Below are 11,094 nucleotides of genomic sequence, written 5' to 3' on the forward strand. Positions count from 1 at the left end.
ATGTGCGAGGCCAGTGCAAAGCATCTGATGTCGGGCGCGTTTGAGCGGCAGCAGCATTAATCAAAACACTAAAGCCCCCACACTCATTAAGAGGCTCTGAGCACCGCAGGCGTGGAAGTGCATCACCCTGAGCCCTGGGGTATGAGTGTACGTGGCTTTACGTTTACACTAGTGCACACATGTGTTGGGTATATTCAAAATAGAAACCACGGACAGATGTTGAGTATGTGTTTTTATTGGTATACATGTTTGCTTTCTGTCATAATACTGCCCATTCACCACATGCCTTTTTTGCTGACTTTAATCCGCACACACACCCAAACGCACAACACACACTCACGCACTCTTCGAGTTAAGGTCAGTAAATAAGGCATCCTAAAATGACGACAGGCATCAGCGTCCTCATAAATCATGTGACATACTAACAGCATCCCGTCTCTCGAGCTGCCTCTCGCGTCGTTTGTGACAGAATGAAACTTATTATCAGATAAAAATGTTACAGTGAAACCCCCAATCCCGCTTACCGACCCTGCATTCAACTGCACGTCATCCATCTCCAACATTTATGCGAAAAAATCCTTTGTAAAAAAACAAACAAAAAAAAAAATGGTGCATTCATTAAATATAGGACAATCTCCAGGTAAACCCACACGTCTGGCGATTAATCTGCTGAGATTACATAACGTCCTTGAAAGCTCTCAGTGTGTCACTGTTCCATGTCGTTTAGGATTTGTCCCGGGCAATGTGATAAATGGAGGATAATATCTTTTTGTAAGCAGTTTAAATAATCATGTGGTACAAAGTACAAAGAAATTAGGCCTTACCGTTTCTCTATGTCAAGTGTTTGTACAGTACTCTTTGTTTAAAATGCTATTTCATAATAAATACAGACTCCTTCTATAAGAAAAAAAAAGCATCCATTCATAAAACACTCTGCATAATGTAGGTTTTAGTCGAGAAAATTCAAGAGCTGTTCTACTCCTTTAAGCCTGGATGGATCAATCACGTGACACTATGTAAATGCGAACCCCTCCACAAGGAGCGCTGCGAAGGATTGATCGGCTCAGCCCTGTGAATGGCGACCACTAACATTAACATTCATGTCACAACGCCGCAGTTTCATTCAGTCCTTGGTTCCTCGCTGCCTGGCGCTACGCCAGACTGTTCCACTTGAGGGAGCTGCAGGCATAACTCACCAGCATACCTTCAGCCCCTCAGTGATATGGGCTTATTTCATGAGGCACAAGGTTGACATAAGAAATGTGGAGATATGATATAGCGACGTGATATAATGTGGCCCACAATGGAGAAGGACGTTTTCGAAAAAAAAAAAAAAAAAAAAAAAAAACTTCCGCAGTGCAGGACAGATTTAGAAGTCTGCGCATATAGGTCAGCATCAGTGACTCGATAGAATCACTCAGTCGATAAATTAAATACATTCACATTAGCCTAAGTGATACATTACCTGTTAGAAAACAATTCCTCACCATTAGTATTACAGTGTGTCACTTTAAGCTGTAGGTGTACAGTTTTCCTAGTCAAAAAGCAGCATTTGCAACAGAAATGACCTCTTAGCTTCAAGTCCTCATCCAATAAGATGACCAAACTCCCCAGGTATACAGTCCCTCCCTTCACAAAACTAAAAAAAAAATAATACATTCCAAATGACCTGATATTTAAAATGACTTGGATTACACGAGTAGATGACAAAAGCTCGGCAAAAACGGCCCATCCGCATTTGCCGGCGCAATCTCAATTTTTACACGATAAGCGTCGCGTTTCGAGTCCAGTGCACGTTTCGCTTTGCCCCGTCTCCATCTCCTCCGAGACACGAGAGCTTCGTTGTCGCGAACGAAGAGGGACAAGGGGAGCGAACACTCATTTATAGCGTTTATAGCGATGTCTGCCACGGCATGCTGTGCGCGAAGACGCCCGGCCCTCTGAGTCTGTGCACAGTGCTGTATCGTACCCACGACCACATTAGATATTAAAACACCACCTGAGAGCCGCCAGCGCGACCTCACATGCCTACAATATTGTTTTCCCCCCATACCTGACTAATCGAAAAATAAAAAGATATTTTTAAAAAGTACAGATATCAGAAGCACAGGTCTATCCATGTATGAGATTATAGCCAAACTAGACAACAACTATCATGCCGAGTCTATGTTCGTGTGATATTGGTAAAGACAGTCATGATAATACGTCCTCATTTTTGTTTCGTGGTTGGATACAGATAGATCATCCCATATAATTTGATTGTCTATGAACTAAATGTCAGAGAGAGAGAGTACGAGAGAGGCACCAGACCGTAAGGAAGGACAAATGAAACAAAACAGTACACAAATAAAGAAGTCTCTCTATAGAAATATAAACTCTAGAACTGTCCTGTCACTATGGAGTTGGTCAGCGTTTGATCAATGCACACTAATATAAAAACGGCAGTCCTGAAACAAACCACTTGTTTCCGATTCCAGGATCAGCTTTAACTTGTCCCCGCGTGGCAAGAGAGGTAAAACTAACCACAGGTCAGCGTCTAAAAGCGACTAACAGCGGTCTATAAAATGAGCATAAAAGAGAGAGAAGGCACGGAAACACAAACCCACCGTACAAGTGGGGCGGACAGACAGCAGCAGTTTTGTTTCGGGAGCAGCTGGATGAAGCTGCGGGTCTGCGCGCAGCAGACGGGCCGCTTGAGATATCTGTTTGCACAGGTTCACAGAGCTCCTTTTCCATCGAGTCTCTTTCGCAGCTCGGCTGCGCCCGGACACGCGGCCGAGTCGTTCCTCTTCCGGTCTAGTTATCAACGCGACCGCAGTCGCGTCACGAGTCGGGAGCGGGAGTCACATTCAGTGGATGATGAACCCAGAGGAGGTGACTCAGTCGTGTTTCCGAATGCACCCCCTGCAGACAGAACGGGCTTCTTCATTTCATCCATTGCATAACTACCCCTACCCTACACTGAGCACAAAAAGCTGCGCTACTGAAAAGTCCCACAACAGAACAGATCTAAGCTGCTTTACTCCATTTTGTCTTTCGGATCAAAATGACTAGGGGGAAGCCACATTATGCTACAGATGTGATGCCGTTTTGTTTTTGTTTTTTCGTTTTGTGTTTTCACACACCTCGTCTTTTATTTCATCACTCCTGTCTTCTCCTGCGTTGTCTGATTGGCCGCCTTTGCCTGCGGAGGTTCTGTCTTTTGAGCGACTGGCTTGGCCTCCACCGCGCCTCCTTGCCTCTTTTCCTGTACGGCCGCACCTCCGGTCTTGCTGGTGCTACGCTGGTGGGCGGGGGGGATCTCTTTCGCGGGAACGGGGGGTTTGCCCGCAGGCAGACGCGGGTCTTCTCCGATGTTGACAGTCAGGTTGGTGTAGAGCGGCTCCAGCTCTTTGGAGAGCAGCTCGTACGTCAAGGAGTTGAGGCCGTCGGAGCGCCAGTTGAGTCTGGTCCTTTTCAGGAGGTCGAATCTGGAATGACAAACCAGATTTGTGTTTCTGAGTGTGTGTGTCCTGGGGCAAACTTCGGAGGAATCATTTGACATTTTTGGAAATGCGTTTTTCTAGTTCTTCGCAAAAAAAAAAACAATAACCATATTTTCCAAAATGTCAAAATATCCCCTTAACGGTACCACGTATTTAAAAAAAAAAGACCTCCCTTTCAAAACGTTATGCTTCACACACTGAACAACATGGCCAGTTATGTTTTAGTTCTAATACATCTGGATAATACAGCTTGCTCTCTGAGGCAATAGAAACTTCTGGCAACAAGCGGTGAGCTGAGGAAAATACAAACCCCGCACAAATCAGCGTGTCGCCACAAAAATTAAACCAGCTTAACTGAAAAAAACTCGACATGTGAAGGCACGGAGACGAGGCAGTCACGGACAAAAGGGAAAGTACAACATAGTTTTGATGCCTGCTGCCAGCAGCCGGGAATGAGTCCAGGAGAAGTGAGGGTTTATTTGGCAGTGTGAAATGAGGTTTGTTATACCGTGACTCAAAAGCAGCCCTTTAAAAAGAGGCCGATCCACCAGGGGAACAGAACCATTTACTGTACCTGCGTGGGTTTTGCTCGTTGCCTCTGTCTCCTTTATGCTTGATCATCTTGTAATGACCAATGGCCACTGGAGGGCGCACGATCTTCATGCCAGACAGGCGCACTCTGGATACGCAGCACCAAAACACGGGAGTCGGAGGAAGAAGAAGGAGCAGATTCTCAATCGGGTGCTCACAAACATGAAACTGTGAATCTCAAAGTCACAAACCGTAACTATTCTTACTCACACTAACAACACTGCTCAGTAGCTGCTGCTACGGTCTACATTTAAGTAAACACAAAATGGGGGATGGAAATACACTTTTATGGCCTATAAGTTGCGGAAAACACTGCGGTTCCCTTTTTCCATATTTTGTTTGTGTGACACTCCAGTTGTCCAAGTCCATCAAAACAAGATGTGACCGGTTGTTGGCCGTATATGCTCTATTTTGATTGGGAAACATTGTGCACAAAAGGCAGCGTTCTTCTTGTAATAATGTGCAGGCTATTTTTTTTTTTTTTTCCATTTTATTTTAATTTGCTTTTCTTGCATGTCACTACGGATTGGTAAGTGCTAGAAGAGCCAAGGGGAGTGGAAAGAGGGGACTGCAGCACAGATATGGTAATGTTCTCGACATCTCAGTCCAAATCTGCCAGCTAGGAGTCCATGCCAACATACCCACTGAGCCCACTCCAAGAGACATAAAGCAAAGCCACAGCAAAGGGAGGAGACATGAAAGATCATGTTAGGACGCATAAAAGAAAAGAAAAAAGAAAACACGTGGCACTCGAGCTGTAAACATGACAACAAAAGAATGAGTAGAGAACACAAAAGTGAAAAAGAAGCAGAGAATGAGTGGCTGAAACGGCTGCTCACGTCAACGCAGCTCGCTCATGCACTTCACCTGGCAGCAATGTCGTCGTCCTCTCCACCCCAGCCCCAGTACTGGTTAGGGAAGCCGTTCATCTTCATGTACTGGTCAGGTGTCACCGCAGACACCCCACCGAAATACTGCGGGTACGGCAGCCTGGGAGGGGTCACATCGCATACAATCTTGAAAATAGCGTCTCAGAGCATTAATCAAGACACAAGTCCACCCACGCAAACACTCACGCCGAGCTTCTACCTGTATCTGAACTTGTCCATGGCTACGGACAGGTGCGTGGGGAACTGTTTGTGGCAGGTGTAGGTGTTGTGGTCGTTCTCGGGTAGCAGGTCAACGTCATGCAGGAAGATGCAGCTCCAGTCTTCATCTCGTAGGGCCTCCCGCACCCCGACGTTCAGCAGCTTGGCTCGGTTGAAAGTGCCGTTCCCCCACTGAGGCAAGAAACAGAGGCAGGTTAATGTACTTGCACATCTATGTACTAATAAAGAAGGATATATGATTATTTAATACTCTGATTCTGATTAGTTAAGGGAGATGTGAGGTGTATTTACTGCAGAAGACCCAGAGGATGGTACATTTTTTCTGCCTGTTACATAAAGAAGAATAAAAATCTCAAACCAAAACTATGTGCAAGAGGTGCACAAGAAAAAAGTTTTTGTTTTGTTTTAGTTATGTTCATATGGAACCAAATTTTTTTAAATCTATTGTTAAATACTATATATATATTAGTAGTTTTGCTATATATATTGCTATATATATTAGTAGTTTTGCTTAAGGGGAAGGAGCAATATCACTCCTAACATTCATATTAAGTACACAAGTAAATAAAAAGAGAATGTTCTTATTATGCAAATAATAACAGGATGGATACGACATCCATCCTAAGCTTACATTTGGAACCTTAAAAAAGCTCCATTAATGATATTTAAAATGTGTTAATAGTAAAAATAATACATTTTTATATCAGTCTTCGTGTTTTTATTGTACATTTTTCAGTACACAGTGTATATGGTATGAACTGTATGAAAACTAACTATCAGGCCATGCAGGGGAGATTCTGCTGAAAAAAAAAATGATGCTAAATTTAACACGGTAAACACATTAAATACATGATTGATGAAGTCAAAATCACACGTAGCTCAAAATGGCCCACAATGCCCTGGGCTCCAGAGGGTTAATCACATACACAGCATCACCACGACTTCGCTGAAGAGACACAGAAGTAATTTTACTTTTCAGGACACCGGATGGCCTTGGTAACAGTCACAAAGACACACTGTGTTCACGCGCATTCACACACCAGTGCCAAGCACTGGGAGTAATGTATCGGGGGATCAAACTGTTGATGTCAGCTCTACCTCCTGGGCCATTCCTGCCTCTCCTGGTCTACCACCATTCCTTCATTATTAATAATCCACCATCTCAACTGTTAGGTTTTTGTTATTGTGTGACCCTGGTGTGTTAACAGTAGAACTACTGTTGCTGTCAATAGAGTCAGATGGCTTTAAAGAGTGATGTAACTGTTCCTTGTTGGAAAAGGATGATAATATTCTAAATACAGGAAACACTTGAAGTGGGATTAATTCTCTTTACGTGCATGCATTAAATGAATACTGTACTGCTGACACTGTCTGCTTCTCCAACCTGGCTGCATGTTGACAACCATCTATTGTATTAACACACTGACTTTGGGTAAGTTCCTTGTACAGCTGCAGTAGTGTACATTAATACATAAAGTAAATTAATACATAAAGTTACTATTACCACAAGGATATTTACACAATTAACTCAACAGAACTCAGGAAACTGACATCACTTTGTGGTGATAATCAAAACGCCGCCATATTGGCAGGAAAGTGCGTTTCTCTCATGACTATTCGGTTGACAACTGCGAGCGACTAACTAATTAAGTGCAAAGATGACAAGCAAAGTGGAAATCGTTTTATAGGATTCCCACAACTCCTGCAAGACGGCAGATGGATTAATGCAATAAAAGGAGAAAAGGGAGCAGTGAAATCCCTCAAGAAACAGATTTCTCTTGTGTAGTGATCACTTTCTATCAGGGACAGAATCCAGTGTTTTCCAAGTGTAATGTCTTGTTTATTTACGACGTTTTTAACATGATGTCCAACAGATTACTTTTCGTAAAGGGAAGTTAGGCTAATGTTTATGACATGGATTACGAAGGGATGTTGCTCATTCGGCACTATAACTACTGACAATGAGAAAGAAATTGAGCATTAAACAGTTACTTGTTATTATGATACAATGCATAATAAATACACTTGTATAATAAATAAAAATAAAGGAATAATTTCATGTATGCTGTGGTGCATTTAGACATTCATTTAAGCTGTGTTAACACATGGAAGGTTTCCATATGACAGAGACGATTTAACTCAGTGATTAGCTCATTACATTATGCAGCCATTATGACAGTAATTGGAGTATCAGTATATCAGCGTGTATCAGAAGGCCTGACTGCATCCCTTTGGACCCCTCCAGGCTCTTGTATGCTTTCAGTCAGTATGGAGTCACTCTGGCGCCGTTCCTTTTCCGCAGAGTTTTTCTGCCAATATGGCGGCGTCAACAAAAAAAAAGTCACGTGACGCCAGTGCTCTATAGCTACTGTTCATGTAAGTCTGCACAGTGGTGCGGCTCATTCAGTGCGTTTACATGCACAGCTTAATAGAGCTGTGCTCGAAATTCGACTTTCTGAATGCGGTCAGTTTAGATGCAACGGAGGAAATGAAATAACTTACGGGAACATATCCTCCTCCTTCACACTAGGTGGCAATATGTGCCTTGTCAGGGGGTTAATACCACGTTAATACAGCCACCTTTCCAGCTGACCTGCTATGTCATGTAGTAAACAAGAGTCGTTCATGCGGCAGACCAGCACAACAAGACGGATAATAGTACAGCTTTTTTAATCTCGTACATAATGTGCGCGCTGCAGATAAGATATGCGCGATCCCTCAGATGGTTCTTGGACTGGCTCTGTTTACCTTCTTCTTCTGCGACTGACTTTCTTTGATGTTTTTGTTTTCCGGGGTCAAACTAAAAACGAATTTCCAATTATCTGGGTGTCTTAATCGGATAAGGAGAACTCCGGTTTTAGTCTGAGTAGCGTGTTTTTATTCACTTAAGTTGTCCAGTTAAAGTCGGATTAAGGCAGTAATTTGTTTTTTCTACGTGCATGTAAATGTACTGATTGACAAAGACGGTGAAAGCTGTTGACAGCCACACCTTAAACATATGGACATACAACTACAATATACTGTAGTTCCAAAAGCAGCCAGCAGACACACAAACACTGAGGAATAAGCTTACCTGCTGTACTATGTAGATGCTGTAGTGGATCTGCTGTCTCTGCAGGAAGGGGTGGAGGTGGTAGAGAAGAGCACGGAGGTGGGTCTGTCTGTTCCTGTACGGTATCACTATTGCCGTGTGGTGACGGGGTTCACAGTCCGGAGGGCGGTAGCGTCCGCCTGGCAACACTAACGGGTTCCTCTGTCTGATCTCCTCCAGAGACAGAGGGGAGGAGAGATGGACGGACACGGGTCCAACTGGAGCGGACAAAGGAAAGGAAAGGCGTCACTGATACTGCCTGGCTTTCGTCTTAACAATAACATTCACTGTGCCTATCGCTCTGTTTTCACGTGTCACATTTAACACCCCTCGCTCTCACCCAACAGCGGGGAAGGGATCTGACAGTCTCTCAGCGGCGGTCCCGTGGCAGGGGGTCCGGTGCCGGAGTTGCGAGGAGGGGGAGGCGGCACTCCAAGATGGCTGAGGTTGGTGTAGACGTCATGAGGACGAGAGTAGTCAAACTCCGGCTCAGTGGTGTGCACCAGGACTGACACCAGACCCCTGAAGCCCCCGAGGGAGAAGTAGAGCACAAACGCAAACTGGAAGCCGACCAGCAGGGCTAACGTGCACGGGGAGTCCAGAGAGCGCCCAAAGCACGCCATGCTGAAGTAGAGGACTGCAGAGTTACAGTGATGTTCCAGGCGGTGAAACTGGAAGGATAATGGATGGACGGGAGGAAAAATGGAAGGGGGAACAAGGAGCCGCTGGATGAGGAGGGTGGAGGAAAAGGTGTGAAATGAGCGAGGAGAGGCAGAAGGAGAGGAGGGGAAGGAGGCAGCACTGTAGTGCAGGCTCAGGCGTGCAGGAGGAGGGCATCCATCAGTAGGAACGGATAGTAGTAGAGGTGAAGCTCGGTCAGAACTGCCATCACCTCTTGACAGCAGACGACACTGAGAGGAAAGACAAAAGCACAGTTCGTTGATTGAAAACATTACCCTTTTCTTAACCATTACAACCATTTAAATGTATGTTACCTGTTCTTGTACGTGCCTAATTAAAAGCTATCCAGAACCAGGAAAGGCTCACTCCACTTATCTCCTTCTCTGCCTCCTTTCATCATCAAGATTTCTGCAAGACAAGAGACCCGGCTGAGGAACAGTGCAGCAACAGATTCCCCTCGGTGTCTACTGTAGGCTAAAATAAGCTGTGGAATGACAAGCAGCTACAAACAGATGCCATGTTTGCTTCTTTATTTAGAATGGCTTATCTTCGACAGAGACATTTCCATGTGGTGCGCGTGGAGGCTGCGGATCAAATTCATCGAGCATCCCAGATTCTTGTTGGTCCAAACAATTAGTGAGCATCGCTGGAAACGATGCGGTATGCAGGGAAGAATGCAATAAGGATGCAAGGCTCATAAAAACATGAATGTGGAGGAGAAGCGGCGTCATGGTTGTCGGAACAGATAGCTTCCATCCAGATGATTAGCCTATCAGCATCCATCGACAGGCCTTTGCAGGGAATCGCGTGCAGTATTTACACGACTGCAACGCCAGTATGTCAGTAACATCCACTCGACGGGACACGGTGGACACAGACACTGGTTCTCAAGCCGCTGATTTTAATTCTCGGCTTCGTGCAAGCTCTACCGCACCAGCCGACTCACCAGCACATCCCTGCGACATGTCAAATCCATCCCCCGGCTTCCTCTGAGAATCGACGGGCCGCTGCCACCGAGCGGACGCTTCGGATCAAAATGTGCCGTTTTTCACTGACAGCGGTCGCTCCTCCTCCTCCTCCTCCTCCTCCGCCTCTTAATCTGCTGTCGACCGGGGCGAAATCTCTCCGTGGCTGCTTACAGACCGCCGCAGACCCTTCCGCACGCAAGAGCATCGCCGCATATCCGTCTGATGTCAACACAGGCACAGTGCGCTCTGCCTCCTCCAAACACGGCTGCACCGATGGTGCTGAGGCGCACCGCGGTGACGCGGTGACGCGCCGAGCGCCACATTCAAAACGAAAGGAGGGCTGTTTATTAGGCTGACAAATATACCCCATTCATTTTATGAAATTAGTACTGGTTATTAATCTGAATTCACATTAAATGAATGGATTCGTCTTACATCCGTTCGCAGAAGAGCGATTTAAAAATAGTTCACATGTAAAAATGTGGCAATGAGCACTATTATTACTAGTGTGTGAGAGGCATGCTGCAGTTTGAACTACTTTATATATACAGAAATAACAATCCGAGGGTCTGTGGGAATAGATACCGGATCAGTTGAACATATAATGAAATGAAAACGTGAATTTTTTAGAGGAAATAATCAGTATTTGGTGGAGCATTCAATGACTTGCACACCCATGTGAAACATGGCCCTGCCTACACACTGCTGTTCTTAAAAGTCAGAGCCAAACATGTTGGAACACAATATTTTAAAAGCTTGTCATATCATCCATTGGGTGAACTCTTCACCTTAAGACTAAGTGAAACTGTTACATACATGTAATTAGAGAATAAACAACATTTTTCCAGTACAATAGTTTAAATGTACTTACATGCGTGCACTAATAAGTACATTTATAGAAAAGTAACTATGAAGTTTTTCATCAGAAATATGATATCTACAATGTCACCTATTACAATAATTACATTATGGTTAAGTCATTTGTCTTTGTAAAAATGTTTAAGAATTGGTTTGTGCATTTTTTTAACTGCTGAAGATGGTATCACACAACAAAACTCTGGGAGGGGGGTCTGGACTGAATTCCACAGCAGAGACAAAAGATTCCCACGCAGCAGCGCAGCAGGAATTTGACGATCATCACAACGAGTACAAAAACACTAAAGTACAAA

General features: G+C 44.5%; 1 protein-coding gene across 2 annotated transcripts; it reads right to left on the minus strand.

Annotated features, from left to right (window-relative positions):
* Nucleotides 1-217: 217 nt before the first annotated feature.
* b4galt3 (UDP-Gal:betaGlcNAc beta 1,4- galactosyltransferase, polypeptide 3) lies at nt 218-10,202 on the minus strand. Of its 2 annotated transcripts, XM_047594052.1 has the most exons (9): nt 9,904-10,202; nt 9,272-9,365; nt 8,617-9,187; nt 8,259-8,494; nt 5,166-5,356; nt 4,944-5,066; nt 4,060-4,164; nt 3,126-3,470; nt 218-2,904 (listed from the first exon to the last, which is right to left on the minus strand). In XM_047594052.1, the coding sequence occupies exons 3-8, from the start codon at nt 8,897-8,899 to the stop codon at nt 3,134-3,136; spliced, it is 1,275 nt and encodes a 424-aa protein (XP_047450008.1). In that variant the 5' UTR covers nt 8,900-9,187; nt 9,272-9,365; nt 9,904-10,202; the 3' UTR covers nt 218-2,904; nt 3,126-3,133. The 2 variants fall into 2 exon arrangements, with proteins under 2 accessions (XP_047450008.1, XP_047449999.1); XM_047594043.1 differs by having other exon boundaries at nt 218-3,470; nt 9,904-10,200.
* Nucleotides 10,203-11,094: the final 892 nt, after the last annotated feature.

Source organism: Mugil cephalus, chromosome 1 (assembly GCF_022458985.1).
Source record: "Mugil cephalus isolate CIBA_MC_2020 chromosome 1, CIBA_Mcephalus_1.1, whole genome shotgun sequence".
NCBI classification, from domain to species: domain Eukaryota; kingdom Metazoa; phylum Chordata; class Actinopteri; order Mugiliformes; family Mugilidae; genus Mugil; species Mugil cephalus.

Coding starts and splice junctions, on each gene's coding strand:
- b4galt3 (XM_047594052.1), bottom strand. CDS start 8,899: ATGGCGTGCTTTGGGCGCTCTCTGGACTCCCCGTGCACGTTAGCCCTG. Junction 4,165..4,943: donor GACGACGACATTGCTGCCAG/GTGAAGTGCATG, acceptor CTGCGTATCCAG/AGTGCGCCTGTCTGGCATGA. Junction 3,471..4,059: donor AACGAGCAAAACCCACGCAG/GTACAGTAAATG, acceptor TTGTCATTCCAG/ATTCGACCTCCTGAAAAGGA.